The sequence below is a fragment of the Orcinus orca genome, chromosome 4 (genome assembly GCF_937001465.1).
Source record: "Orcinus orca chromosome 4, mOrcOrc1.1, whole genome shotgun sequence".
Taxonomy (NCBI): domain Eukaryota; kingdom Metazoa; phylum Chordata; class Mammalia; order Artiodactyla; family Delphinidae; genus Orcinus; species Orcinus orca.
The window spans coordinates 7,910,871-7,926,224 of record NC_064562.1 but is presented as its reverse complement, the minus strand read 5'-3'; the positions used below and the strand labels follow the sequence as shown (position 1 = coordinate 7,926,224).

The 15,354-nt window shown below is 38.7% G+C and overlaps 1 protein-coding gene across 3 annotated transcripts in view; it reads left to right on the top strand.

Moving 5' to 3' along the window:
* Positions 1 to 15,354, top strand: part of MARCHF1 (membrane associated ring-CH-type finger 1) — an 835,479-nt gene that overhangs the window by 647,432 nt on the left and 172,693 nt on the right. For all 3 annotated transcript variants that reach the window (XM_049709031.1, XM_049709032.1, XM_049709030.1), the window contains one exon: positions 10,494 to 10,544. In XM_049709031.1, coding sequence (XP_049564988.1) covers positions 10,494 to 10,544 — 51 coding nt within the window. The remainder of the gene's footprint in view (positions 1 to 10,493; positions 10,545 to 15,354) is intronic.

Here is a 15,354-nt window from a genome sequence, read left to right as displayed (position 1 = left end):
CTCCTTCATCTGCTGTGTGTTTTTCTGTCCTCTCATTTTGCTTATCTTACTGTGTTTGGGGTCTCCTTTTTGCAAGCTGCTGTTTCGTAGTTCCTGTTGTTTTTGGTGTCTGTCCCCAGTAGCTAAGGTTGGTTCAGTGGGTTGTGTAGGCTTCCTGGTGGAGGGGACTAGTGCCTGTGTTCTGGTGGATGAGGCTGGATCTTGCCTTTCTGGTGGGCAGGTCCACATCTGGTGGTGTGTTTTGGGGTGTCTGTGGACTTATTATGATTTTAGGCAGCCTCTCTGCTAATGGGTGGTGTTGTGTTCCTGTTTTGCTAGTTGTTTGGCATAGGATATCCAGCACTGTAGCTTGCTGGTCGTTGAGTGAAGCTGGGTGCTGGTGTTGAGGTGGAGGTCGTTGGGAGATTTTTGCTGTTTGATACTATGTGGAGCTTGGAGGTCTCTTGTGGACCAGTGTCCTGAAGTTGGCTCTCCCACCTCTGAGGCACAGCACTGACTCTTGGCTGCAGCACCAAGAGCCTTTCATCCACACGGCTCAGAATAAAATGGAGAAAAAGTAGAAAGAAAGAATTAGTAGAAGAAAGAAAGAAAGGATGGGGGGAGGGAGGGAGGAATGAAGGAAGGAAGGAGGGAAGGAAAAAAAGAAAGAAGACACAGTAAGATAAAATATAATATATTTATTAAAATAAAAAATAATTATTAAGAAAAAAATAAAAACAAACAAAACAGACGGATAGAACCCTAGGACAAATGGTGGAAGCAAAGCTATACAGACAAAATCTCACACAGAAGCATACAAATACACACTCACAAAAAGAGGAAAAGGGGAAAAAAAAATCATAAATCTTGCTCTCAAAGTCCCCCTCCTCAGTTTGGGATGATTCGTTTTCTATTCATGTATTCCACAGATGGAAGGTACATCAAGTTGATGGTGGAGCTTTAATCCGCTACTCCTGAGGCTGCTGGGAGAGATTTCCCTTTCTCTTCTTTGTTCGCACAGCTCCCAGAGCTCAGTTTTGGATTTGGCCCCACCTCTGTGTAGGTCGCCTGAGGGCGTCTGTTCTTCGCTCAGACAGGACGGGGTTAAAGGAGCAGCTGCTTCCGGGACTCTGGCTCACTCAGGCCGGGGCGGGGGTGGAGTTGGGGGGGGTGGGGGGGAGGGGCACGGAGTGCGGGGCGGGCCTGTGGCGTGACGTCGCGCCGGCGTGACGTCGCGCCGGCCTGAGGAGCGCCGGCGTGACGTCGTGCCGGCCTGAGGAGCGCCGGCCTGAGGAGCGCCTTGCGTTCTCCCGGAGTTGACCCTGGATCCCGGGACCCTGGCAGTGGCGGGCTGCACAGGCTCCCCAGAAGGGGGTTGTGGAGAGTGACCTGTGGTCGCACACAGGCTTCTAGGTGGCGGCAGCAGCAGCCTTAGCGTCTCATGCCCGTCTCTGGGGTCCGCGCTTTTGGCCACGGCTCGCGCCCGTCTGTGGAGCTCCTTTAATCAGCGCTCTTAATCCCCTCTCCTCGCGCACCAGGAAAGAAAGAGGGAAGAAAAAGACTCTTGCCTCTTCGGCAAGTCCAGACTTTTCCCCGGACTCCCTCCCGTGTAGCCGTGGCGCACTAACCGCCTGCAGGCTGTGTTCACGCCGCCAACCCCAGCCCTCTCCCTGCGCTCCGACCGAAGCCCGAGCCTCAGCTCCCAGCCCCCTTCCGCTCCGGCAGGTGAGCAGACAAGCCTCTCGGCTGGTGAGTGCCTTCGGCACCGATCCTCTGTGCGGGAATTTCTCCGCTTTGTCCTCCGCACCACTGTTGCTGCGCTCTCCTCCGCGGCTCCGAAGCTTCCCCCTCTGACACCCGCAGTCTCTGCCCACTAAGGGGCTCCTAGTGTGTGGAAACTTACTTCTATACAGCTCCCTCCCACTGGTGCAGGTCCCGTCCCTATTCTTTTGTCTCTGTATTTTCTTTTTTCTTTTGCCCTACCCAGGTACGTGGGGAGTTTCTTGCCTTTTGGGAGGTCTGAGGTCTTCTGCCAGCGTTCAGTAGGTGTTCTGTAGGAGTTGGTCCACGTGTAGACGTATTTCTGGTGTATCTGGTGATCTCCGAGTCTTACTCTTCCGCCATCTTCCCCTCCAGCTATATACTAGTTTTTAAAGAAATGAAATCACTCTCTACATTGTTCTTTATCATATCATGTATATTACCATTTGCCTAACTTCATGTGATCATAATTTCTATGTGTGCATCACATCCATGTATAATTTTACATAAACAATTTCCACATGCTCTTTTGCTTTATAAGGACTTTTCCCCCTTATCTCCTCCATCTGCCCTCCCATCCGCACCCCCAGAAATTTATGCATATCTTTCTGTGACGTTTTCCATCTTCACATAGCTGGGTAATGGTGCATGTCTACACACTAATGTGTGCACACACAGACACTTAGGGAGGGTCGCCCTTATATGTTTTACAAATAGTCCTATTATACCACTTCCCGTTTTACTTTTCACACTCAGTCTTATTTGGTGGAAATCCCTTTAGGTCAAATGGCAGAGATCCAATTCATCCTTTTTCATTATTGTATAATATTCCAAGGTGTGGCTCCACTATAACTTATTTAATCATTTCTCTACTGATGAGCATTGTTTACTGTTAGTCAGGTTCTAGTCAGGAGAGAGAAAACAGACTTTTTGTTTTATCACAGAGAATTTATTGTAAAGATTTATTGCCTGGCTGTAAATGATCACTAAGTAAGAGAGAAGGGGGAAAAAAAAATAAAAACAGAACGGCAATATATTACAAATTGGAATTGCAGGAAGCAGTCGTCCCCCCTAGGTCTGGGTGAACAAAGGAAAGAAATTGGAATTATTAAAAGCTTGGAAGAGGGGCCCCATGGAACTGAAACTCAGACTTCTGAGGAGGGAGCCAGCTGGCGGGTGCTGGTATCTAAAACCTGTTTCTGCAGGTGTGAGAAAAGCTGCACAGGCTCAGCAGTGGCTGCAGGAAGGAACTGCTGCCGCCACGGTTAAGAATCGTTCCTAGACTAATGCTCAAACACAAGAAGCAGATAAGAAGCCAACAGGAGGCAAATCCTGTTTTCTTTTCCCAAGCTTCCAGTTTCCCTGCAGTCTCCTTCTTCAGAGGGAGCTGGGTGACTTCGCAGAGTCCCAGCTTCAGTGTAGAATTTAGGAGGGTGGGTTTAAAGGTTCCAGACATTAAATTAACAACTGGCACATCTTTATTGCCAAGATTTTTTTGTCAGTTAAGAATAGAGCTGTAGTGTGTCCTTATTTGCATATCCTTTTGTACCCGTGATTTTATTTCTCTGGAATAGATTCCCAGGAGTGAGATTACTGCATAAAATGATATTTTAAATTTTAACAGATGTTGCCAGATGTTTTTTTTAAATGATACTGCAAAAATTCACACTCCTGCTAGCAGTTTTTGAGAGAAATCTTTCTTCTTATCCCCACCAGAAATAGAGGCTATCACTCTTTTCCATTTTTCCAGCATAATGGGTTAAAGCAATGTCTTGTTACTTTAATTTGCATTCTCCTGACTGCTTGTGATTTTAAGTATGTTGTCATATGCTTATTAACAATCTGTAGTCCTTTTCTGTGCATTTCTTTTCCTATCTTTTGCTTGATTTTTTTTCTATTGGGATTCTTTCTGTTACCTTTTGTTGTGACTAGACAAAACCTCTTTGACTATTATAGAAATTGAATTTTATCAGCCTTCTGTGTTGTACTTTTTTCTAACTCAATTGTTTATTCACTTTCATTTTTGTATTTTTTCCAATATAATCTAACCAAAAGCAACTTATAGCTTCTGGTTCCTGTATTAGTTATATAGATCTCCCTCACTCCAAGACTGCATTTATAATATAGGCTTTTTTTTTTTTTTTTTTTTGTGGTATGTGGGCCTCTCACCGCTGTGGCCTCTCCCGCCGCGGAGCACAGGCTCCGGACGCGCAGGCTCAGCGGCCATGGCTCACGGGCACAGCTGCTCCGCGTCATGTGGGATCCTCCCGGACCGGGGCACGAACCCGTGTCCCCTGCATCGGCAGGTGGACTCTCAACCACTGCGCCACCAGGGAAGCCCTATACGCTTATTTTTAAAACTTTATTATTTTTTACATTTTAGACTTTGTTTTATATGGAGTCTGACTGTATATATTCTCTGATACGGGTCTCACTTTTTCTTTCACATGGATAGCCAGGTGTCCAGAAGCATTTATTATATCAACTATCCTTTCAATATTAACTTGAATACTAGTTTTTTTAAATGTGAAATTCTTATGCCTATTTTTGGATTTCTTATTCTGGATTTTACTGACTTTTAATTAATTCTTATGCCAATACCATATTGATTTAATTACACTGACTTAATGTGGTCAGTGCCTAGCACAAGATGTCCTTTTTTTCATTATTTTTTGAATATTCTCAGGCATTTCTTTTTCTATATATGTTCTTTAAGATCATTTTATCTATCTCCTTTGTACTTCCAAAAAGAAGAAATAAACCCCATTGGAGATTTCACTGGAACCACATTCTATTTATACGGCAACTTGTAGAGGATTTATATTTTATGAAATATTCTTGCCATCAAAGAATTTGTTCAGATCATGATTTATACTCCGAAGATATTATACTTTATATTTTTAATAAGACTTTATGATTTCCTTGTTAAATTTATTCTTAAATGTTTTATAGATTTGGTTTTTATTTTTACATTTCTGGATATTTAAAACTAGAAGAGAGAAAGCTATTGATTTTGCAGTATTTCCATTAGGCTAGACTAAACTGCTATATAAATAAATCCAGAAATGTGGTGGCCCCGAAGAAATACAAGTTAATTTCTCTCTGGTGATGGTTTAGAGTGTGTGTTCCAAATTGGCACATGGCTTTTCACTGTGTGTTCATTCAGGAACTCAGGGGAATTCAGCTCTACCATCTTTAATATGTGCTTCCTGGCTTGCTCTGATAGACACCATCCTAGCACAGAGCAGTAGAAAGGAGTATGGAGGAAAGTTTAGATTTACGGGACAAGCAGGAGACTGACAGTTGTTAGCTCTGTCCACATCTCACTGGAGGGAATTTGGCCATAGGCAACCTGTAACCGGAAGGAAGCCTGGGAGATGTAATGTGACTGGGGTGATGTATACCTAATTACTATTTTCTGAGGACAGAAGAAGGGATAGTGGGTTTTAGGAAATTTAGTAGACTCTGCCATGATATATGTATCCTGTATCTAGCCATTGTACTAAAGTCTCATTTACTGCAGTTTTCTTTTATAACTAGAGGCAGTTGGAATTTCTATAATATATCATCAATCAGAGAAAATTGGTTTATTCCTTCTTTTTCAATAATTTTTTCTATCACATATTTCATTTTCTTGTTGTTAAATTTGTTAGAAACTCTAAAGTCAAGTTGCATAATAAGAGCAAGAGCAAGCAGCCCTAAGAGAATTTCTTTAATTAACATAGTTCTAGTATTTTACCGTTTAGAATAATATTTGGTAATGGTTTTTAGGATATTGTCTTTATCACTTTTAAAGATTTCCTTCAATTTTTATTTTACTCAGAGCTTACATTCTAGTAACACTGTTGAGGTTTGTTAAACATCTTAACTATAAGATCATAGTTTTTTGCTTTTGATGTATTAATCTAATGAATTGTTGATCGATTTCCTGATAAGGAAGTATCAGGAGTAAATCCTATTTATTTTATTCCTTCAGCATTTTTTGGTACACTGCTGGTGTATCAAAGATACATACTACTATTAGATATATGCTAATATTTTAAAAGAATTTTTGTGTCAGTAGTCCAAAATAAGACCAGAGCATAATTTTCTTTTCCCTCTTTATATCTTTTTGGATACTGTCTTAACACATTTGGAGATTAATTTATGCAGAATTAATAATATGGATTAAGGAAGTTTATGTTCCTATGGTCAAGAATACTGTAAATAAAATTAGAATTATGTGTTCTTTAAAAGTAAGATACAACTCAATTGTGAAATCATCATGCCCTTATCCTTTGCAGGGCATATAGACTTTTATTTACTTACCCAATCTCTTCTTTGTTAATTATCTATTCAAATTTTCCTCTTCTTGAATAAATTCCGACAACTTTTATTTTGCTAGCATGTGGTCCATTTCCTCTAGGTGTTCAAATTTGTTGTAATACCATTACATGGAGCATTCTCTCATAATTTTTCTAATCTTTTCTGTGTCCTTGATTATCCTTTCTTATTTCTTACATATTTCTGTTCTCCTTAATAAGTCTTATAGGAAATTCATCTATTTTGTAATTATTTTCAAAAGCCTGCTTTAAGAAATATTTCTTTATCCTTCTTATTTATATACATTTAATGAGTTTTAGCTTTTTTATTATTTCTTTTTACTGCATTCTTTTGTTACTGTGTTCTTTAATAACGAAGGCCTTTACAGTCATAAATTTTTATCTGGATATAGCTTTTGTTGTGTTACATAGGTCTTAGTATAACATTTTCCAGAGTTTCTGTCTGTAATTTTCCAGTTAGTTATTTCTTTGGACCAAGCATTATCTTAAAATGTGTTAGTTTTGAGGTGATCAAGATTTATTAGTAATATTTCAAATTTTTATTTCTAATTTTGCTGACTCAATATCAAAAGAAGTACCCTATAAAATCTCTACTTGAAGATTTTTGTGGAGGTATTATTTGAAGCCACATAAATTTTTTAAGTATTTTTAATTTAAAGGACATGAGGTTTTTAATACGTCTATTAATTGAGTTTTATTGTATTATTCAGTTCCTCTGTATCATTTATTTTTTGTTTACAAACCACATTGCTTTCAAAGACTTTTCTTCTATTTCAAGTTTTAATTCTTTAATTGTTCTCACAGAAATAGTTTCATGGTCTACTTAGAATTTTTCAGATGACCCTCAAAATTGCCTCATTTTTTTTTTTCTCCTTTCAAATATCTTGAGTTTTAGCCTGGGGTGAGAGCGGGTGGGGCAGAGGACAAAGGAGGAAAACTACAGAATAGCATCATAGCAGTGGTCTGTGTGAGATTGTCTTATTCTGATTTCTGAAGTCAGAAATAATTTGTTTTTTCCTTTAATTTACATAAAAAATAACAAACAAATAAATAAAACCCTCCTTCAAGCTTCCTTACTGCCATCTTCTGATCGATGGATATACAGAGTATTCCTCTGTAGATAAATACGAGTCCACTGCATTATGCATTCTTTAACACAGAGCATCCCCTTTTAAAGGAACTATGTCACTTTCCTTAGATTACAATATTAAATATATTAAAACAACTTAGTAACGATTTCCTCATTTGGTAATCATTTTTTCTTGCTGGTAATAAAAATCCAACCATGTTTAGTAAGGTCAAATTTGAAAAACAATTATTATATTAATAATAATAATCACAAAACAAAACTAACAATAGCAGATTCATTCATATCAAACCAAAAATTAGAAATTTTGCAAAGATTTAAACATGCTTATGAAACTAGAAGTCTCTCCCTCTGCATACTGTGAACAATCTGCTAAGATTGTTCTACTAAGATAGCTCATCAAAATTATTGCTTGACGATCCCATAATTTTCATGTGGACTTGTCTGGAACTCTTGTTGGTTTCAGCTTTTAGTGACCTACAAGGTCACTATAATTAGGGTACCAGTAAGTTATGTTAGATTCTGAGACAGCTTCTATTTAATCTAAGGTAAAAATTTAAACTGATCATAATGAGGTATGACAACCATATTTGGCTAATCTACAAAGAAGAATATGTCATTGCAATAGTAATGGGACAAGCCATTCAATTAATTAGTAGCAAATTGAACAGATTGCTTTGGAAGTGTTCCAAGAGGGAAAGTGCTTGTGGAGCTTTGCTTCAAAAGCAAGGAGACCAGACTTCCTTAATCCCCTTTGGTAGAGAGAAATTTGATTTTCCATCCTTGAATTTTATATGCCAGAATCTAATCCACAGCAGAGGTGGAATTGCAGGATAGAGAGGTGTTTATGTTAAAATTATGGGTCTAGTAACCTGTGATGATTGTCCTGATTTTTGAGGGGGCTCTTTGGGTGTTTCTTCTACCTGTGAATAATAATGGAAATATTATAAACTTGTAATCTCTAAAATGTTTTCATCTATAACTCATTTGATCCAATCCCCAATGTATTATCTGCCCATTTCACAGTGAGGAATTTGGAGGTCTGGGATCTCAGATACACTCCTGCTAGAACGAGTGCACGGGTACAGGTCTAGTTCAAGTCAAAACCCCATTTTATATCACCGCCGTTGCAGCAATAGGGTAACCTCTCTGTTCCCATGTGTAAACTGGAATGGAAATAATAGAGATCTTAGCCACGGCAAAAAGTTAGCCTTTGCCTAAGCTTGTTTATTTTCTTCAATGCCTAACCTTGTATTAAGAGGAAATAGAGCTAACTGATTTCAACGTAGAAGGTCTCTTGAAGTACAAAATAATAAAGCAGAGGCCTCCTCCCATTAGATTGGGGGAGGCTGAAGCATATGGGAATTATCTGCTTATTACGACCTCACACTGAACTCATTCACAGTTATGGAAGGACATGGCCCTCCTTATTTTTAATCTCAAAACACGACAAAGTCCTGTTTGGTTGGAAAAATTAAGTAATCTGATGCCAGATCAATTTCTTGTACAAATAGTACTTCTTGGTTCTTGCTGAAGAGTTTTCAATTCTAGTTCCTTGATCATGTTCTCAAATATCATGTAAAAATAGAAAACATAGTAAAACAACCAGGACAACCAAACTCCTCTCAAAGCCTGTTAATGTATCATTGACCTCTGTGCTATACAGTCCTGTGTCAAAATCCTCAATTTCACTGAGAAGGAAAGATGGATTGGTTTTGTTTTCTTGTCTCTAGAAGAGGAGTTGAAATGTCAGTAGAAAAGCACCTCTCTCCATCACCAGAGGAAGCTAATCAAGGAAACATGTCTTCAGGGAACACACACATTAATCTCCAGCTGGATCACGGGGCTGTTATAAGGTGTAACTAATCATACAGTTGTGACTCGTCTCGGTCTGTAATAACATGCTCCACCGTGCCGTCCGTGGTTGGATGAGATGGATGTTGCATGTAAAAGAAAAAGTGCTGTTCAGCTGAAATGTCTGCAAGCCTGTGCCAGACAGTGACAGCTTGCAGTGAATGCAGCTACTGTGTTTCCACCATAACACATTTACCCTGTGTTTCTGAAACTGTCTCGAGCAGTCATCACAGAACAATTTCAGACCCACAGGTTGTTATAACAGCTTCGTTCTCAAAAATGACCCCTGTCGGGGCTTCCCTGGTGGCGCAGTGGTTGAGAGTCCGCCTGCCGATGCAGGGGACACTGGTTCGTGCCCTGGTCCGGGAGGATCCCACATGCCGCGGAGCGGCTTGGGCCCGTGAGCCATGGCCGCTGAACCTGTGCGTCCGGACCCTGTGCTCCGCAACGGGAGAGGCCACAACAGTGAGAGGCCCGCGTACCGCAAAAAAAAAAAAAAAAAAAAGACCCCTGTCAAGATGCACTGTAGTTGTCTACTCAGATCCATTGTGGTGTTGAGTCCAGATGCTCAGAAATGTGTTTTAAAAAGAATCCTAAAGTGCTAAACTTTTGGTTTCCGGAAAAGGCTCTTCCAACACTTTTTCCACAGCAGGAAAGGTGTGCTGTGATCTCTTGGTATATGTACCACACATTCTGATTTGTCAGGTCAGTTTCCCGCCAGCTCTGGCCATAAGGCCCTGGACTGGCCCGGCTTACAGGCAACAGAAGGCCTCCAGGCTTTGAATGAGGTAGTGCCACTCTTCAAGGACCCATTCGACTTTACAGTTGCATGACTTTAAAAAAAATGTATCTATTCAAAAGCTTTTTTCCATGCTTCTTTCCTCTGAAATTGGAAATTCCTTAAGAGGCAAGAACTGAGGTATAATTTTTTAAAACTTATTAAGTTTTAAATTTTAAAATAATTTCTCAATATTTTTAATTTAAATGATTAAATGTTTTAAATTTTTAAATTACCTTTAATTTTTTTTTAAATTTTGAAAATAAAATAACTGAACAGACAGATAAAATGTATTTTAGCAGAACAGGAGTTAGATGTTATGTACCATGTACCCAGTATGCAATATTTACTGACACTGAGGACCGGAATTTACTGGTAGAAGAAGAAAAGGGGAAATAATGGACTATATTTTCATTTCTAATTCTATTTCAAAGGAACTTCATATGTTTTTCTAGAGAAAAAAGTGTTTCCTGGAAATAAATATTCCTAGACTGATATATAACCTGATAATAATTGAAACGTTTTCAAAAGGACACTGATATATACTAGAGAAATAAAATTTGGTAAAAGAAATACCATCCTGTGTAAGCAATTTTTATGTCTGTTAGGACAATACAGAGGACATCTACACGTTGGCCTGTGCTGTGCTTTCTTTTCTCAGCAGCAAAGAATACTGCTGTTATTCATCAACGTCTCTAATTTTATTTTTCAGAACGACAAATCCCCAGGGCGATCTGCAAGTCGATCAAGTAATATTTCAAAAGTAGGTGAACTGTATTCATTTTCTTAATTGTTTATTAATTTACATATTTTATGAGTTCAAGTAAATTTTATGAGTTCATTTAACCTGCTATTGTTATCTGTGAGCAATACACAAATATGACTTGTTAATGGTCTTAAATATTTTAAGAGTTTACCGTGATTGATTTCATACAGCAAAATGAGTGAAGCTATTTTTCGTCTTCAGTGCTGTATGCAAAAGACAATTTGCTACTTTCCGAGTGTCACTCAAAATATGTTTCTTCTCTCACTTCGGCTCAGAAAGCTACCACACACCCAAGGTGAAACTCTATCAACATCATGGTACAATTCCCATGAATTCAGTTTTTCCAGGAGTATGGGCTCAACTATGCTGGAATCTAACCAGGACAGGTTTTAGAAAACAATTTAATTTAAGACACTAGTTTGGTCATACTTGCTTTATAGAGTCGATGGATGAAAAAACCAAAATACTCCCTAGACTGCCTATAAATCCAAGCAAGACACGAGGGTGTTGAAAATCCCATGGCATGGGAGCGATCCTCTAGATTTTTATTTCTCCTAGAAAACAAAAATTAAGAGCTATTCTCTAAGATGAGGCACTATGCAGTTTATAGACTTGGTACTTGGGGAGTGAAAAATCATCTAGGGCCATTTGTGAAATTGGAAAATTATGACTTCCAAAAATATAATTCTGACAAAGCTGAATTTACCATGACGAGAACTTCCACAGCAGGGCCCCTCACTTGCCAACACCACAGCCCTGAGCTCAATTTTGTAAACATAATTTTGTATTATTTTCCTTCGAGGGGGCCCCCAAAACAGCAATAAACCATAGGCACTACAGAACATAGACCCACTTCCAATTTAGAAAAGTTTTTGTTTTGTTTTGTCTTGTTTTCACAAACAAAGGAGTTCTATTACTCATTGAAAAATAGCAGTGGCCAGATTATCAGCATTTTCTTAAGTGGGTTTCCTGAGGCTGATTCTTACGAGACAATGTTAAGATGGTCAGCTGACACCTGTCAGCACACTGGGTTGAGTATGGGAATGGAATCCTGCTCTTAGGAAACTCTCGTATTTTTAATACACAGTAAGGATGCCTGTCCGGTGCTCCATAGGCAGACCACATCACTGTGTTGCAATGCTCTCCACTGTACAAGCTTAGTAAGATAGTCCAGAACAAAAGCAGTCAATGTTTCTGCTTCCAAGACGTGCAGAGATGCAAGAGACCCACAGAGAATTGTATCTCAGTAGTTGGAACTGTACATCTCTAAGCACATTGCAATCTGGGCGCCTTCCTAATATTTGAGAGCCCATGTGGCCCAGTGGTTAAAGCACTAGCCGTGTAGACAGAGGATGTGAGTGTAAGTCATCACTCACTTCCTACTTATGGGACCCGAGACACTCACTTAACCGCCCTGAGACACGCTTGCCTCCACTGGGACATGAGGCGATGGTATCAGTCATTGAAGGTTTTCTTAAGTGGTTGTAAATCAAAACAATACCTTTCAAATGTCAATCCTCTCCATCACATCATGGAGAGCCTTGCCTGCAACTACAGAGCATCATCATCTTTCTGAATGTGAGTGTTAATGTTGACCTAGAAACCTGTAGGCAGTACTGACAACTCCTTTGTCATGCCAATTGCTTCGTGATCCAGGGGTAAAATTGTATCTGCGTTTCCAAACTGCTATTTGACTTTGATATGATGCAGCTTTTATAGCTTTTACCTTTGCATTTATTCTTTAAGAAAAAGTCAGAAATGTAGTTTCCCTTCTATGAATTCGCCTTCCAGGCTCTGATACATTTTTTGTGTGTGTTTTTGCATCGCCAAGAGCAACACTCTTGATTTTATTGGTATAAACTATTGATTTTATTACTGTTTAATGTATATCTTTCATGTACATCTTATTACTCTCAGAAATACTTTTTTTCTTTTGTATTAACAGTATTCACAGACTACTGATAACACTTTTAAAATAGGAGTAGTATGAAGAAATTTTATTCAAAGATGATACAAAAAAAAAAAAGATGATACAAGTTTGGGACAGTAAGACAAGTGTGAGCTGTCCTCAGTCTAACAAGTATTTGCTAATCCATATTCTATTTATAGATGACCTGCAAAAGCTATTAGATATAAATATTGGTTGTTATCCATTTTGATGGTAATTTATCTTAGATTAGGAACATGAAGTGGCAGGTCTTATTAACCGGTTTGCCAAACTGCATCATAAACGTTCTAGACTCATTCTTTTTTTTTTCAGTTATGACTAAACAGTTTATTTGATACATTTTAATTGCAGGCTTGTGTGGGAGACAATTAATGATAAAATGCATTCTATTCAGAGAGAAAAGAAAAGCTCTCCCCTTAAACAGTCATTCTAATTGTACAGTCACAAAAACTCAAACCATCACACACCCATGGGGGTGAAAAGATTTCAGCGTGCTTAAGTTTATTAGACTTAAGCCAATATAATGCTACTTTTACTTATATTCAGAATGACAGCCACAAATCCTAAATCCACTGTAGAGCCCTCACTACTTTTTAATGAATTACTAAGTGATAAACCCTTCATTAAGACCACATAACTTACCAAGAAGGAGGTGGCAAATTCTAGTAATATTTGAGTCCTTTAACTTTTTTATTTTTACCATCTTTATTGGGGTATAATTGCTTTACAATGGTGTGTTAATTTCTGATGTATAACATAGTGAATCAGCTATACATATACATATATCCCCATATCCCCTCCCTTTTGCATCTCCCTCCCACCCTCGCTATCCCACCCCTCTAGGTGGACCAGAACACCAAGCTGATCTCCCTGTGCTATGCGGCTGCTTCCACTAGCTATCTATTTTACATTTGGTAATACACATAAGTCCATGCCACTCTCTAACTTCGTCCCAGCTTACCATTCCCACTCCCCATGTCTTCAAGTCCATTCTCTACATCTGTGTCTTTATTCCTGTCCCGAACCTAGGTTCTTCATAAACATTTTTTTTTTAGATTCCATATATATGTGTGTTAGCATACAGTTTTGTTTTTCTCTTTCTGACTTACTTCACTCTGTATGACAGTCTCTAGATCCCTCCACCTCACTACAAGTAACTCAATTTCGTTTCCTTTTATGGCTGAGTAATATTCCATTGTATATATGTGCCACATCTTCTTTATCCATTCATCTGTCGATGGACACTTAGGTTGCTTCCATGTCCTGGCTATTGTAAATAGAGCTGCAGTGAACATTGTGGTACATGACTCTTTTTGAATTATGGTTTTCTCAGGGTATATGCCCAGTAGTGGGATTGCTGTGTCATATGGTAGTTCTATTTTTAGTTTTTTAAGGAACCTCCCTACTGTTCTCCATAGTGGCTGTATCAGTTTACATTCCCACCAACAGTGCAAGAGTGTTCCCTTTTCTCCACACCCTCTCCAGCATTTATTGTTTCTAGATTTTTTGAAGATGGGCATTCTGACTGGTGTGAAGTGATACCTCATTGTAGTTTTGATTTGCATTTCTCTAATGATAAGTGATGTTGAGCATTCTTTAATGAGTTTATTGGCAGTCGGTATATCTTCTTTGGAGAAATGTCTGTTTAGGTCTTCTGCCCATTTTTGGATTGGATTGTTTGTTTTTCTGATATAGAGGTGCATGAGCAGCTAGTAAACTTTGGAGATTAATCCATTGTCGGTTGCTTCATTTGCAAATATTTTCTCCCATTCTGAGGGTTGTCTTTTGGTCTTGTTTATGGTTTCCTTTGCTGTGCAAAAGCTTTGAAGTTTCATTAGGTCCCATTTGTTTATTTTTGTTTTTATTTCCATTTCTGTAGGAGGTGGGTCAAAAAGGATCTTGCTGTGATTTATGTCATAGAGTGTTCTGCCTATGTTTTCTTTTAAGAGTTTGATGTCTGTTTTCATTTAAGAGTTTGTTAAGTGTCTGGCCTTACATTTAGGTCTTTAATCCATTTTGCGTTTATTTTTGTCTATGGTGTTAGGAAGTGTTCTAATTTCATTCTTTTACATGTAGCTGGCAAGTTTTCCCAGTACCACTTATTGAAGAGGCTGTCTTTTCTCCATTGTATATTCTTCCCTCCTTTATCAAAGATAAGGTGACCATATGTGCGTGGGTTTATCTCTGGGCTTTCTATCCTGTTCCATTGATCTATCTTTCTGTTTTTGTGCCAGTACCATACTGTCTTCACTACTGTAGCGTTGTAGTATAGTCTGAAGTCCAGGAGCCTGATTCCTCCAGCTCCGTTTTTCTTTCTCAAGATTGCTTTGGCTATTCAGGGTCTTTTGTGTTTCCATCCAAATGGTGAAATTTTTTGTTCTAGTTCTGTGAAAAATGTCATTGGTACTTTGGTAGGGATTGCAGTGATCTGTAGATTGCTTTGGGTAGTATAGTCATTTTCACGATGTTGATTCTTCCAATCCAGGAAAATGGTATATCTCTCCCATCTATTTGTATCATCTTTAATTTCTTTCATCAGTGTCTTATAATTTTCTGCATACAGGTCTTTTGTCTCCCTAAGAAGGTTTATTCCTAGGTATTTTATTCTTTTTGTTGCAATGGTAAATGGGAGTGTTTCCTTAATTTCTCTTTCAGATTTTTCATCATTAGTGTATAGAAATGCAAGAGATTTCTGTGCATTAATTTTGTATACTGCTACTTTACCAAATTCAGTGATTAGCTCTGGTAGTTTTCTGGTAGTGTCTTTACGATTCTCTTTGTGTAGGATCATGTCATCTGCAACCAGTGACAGCTTTACTTCTTCTTTTCCGATTTGGATTCTTTTTATTTCTTTTTCTT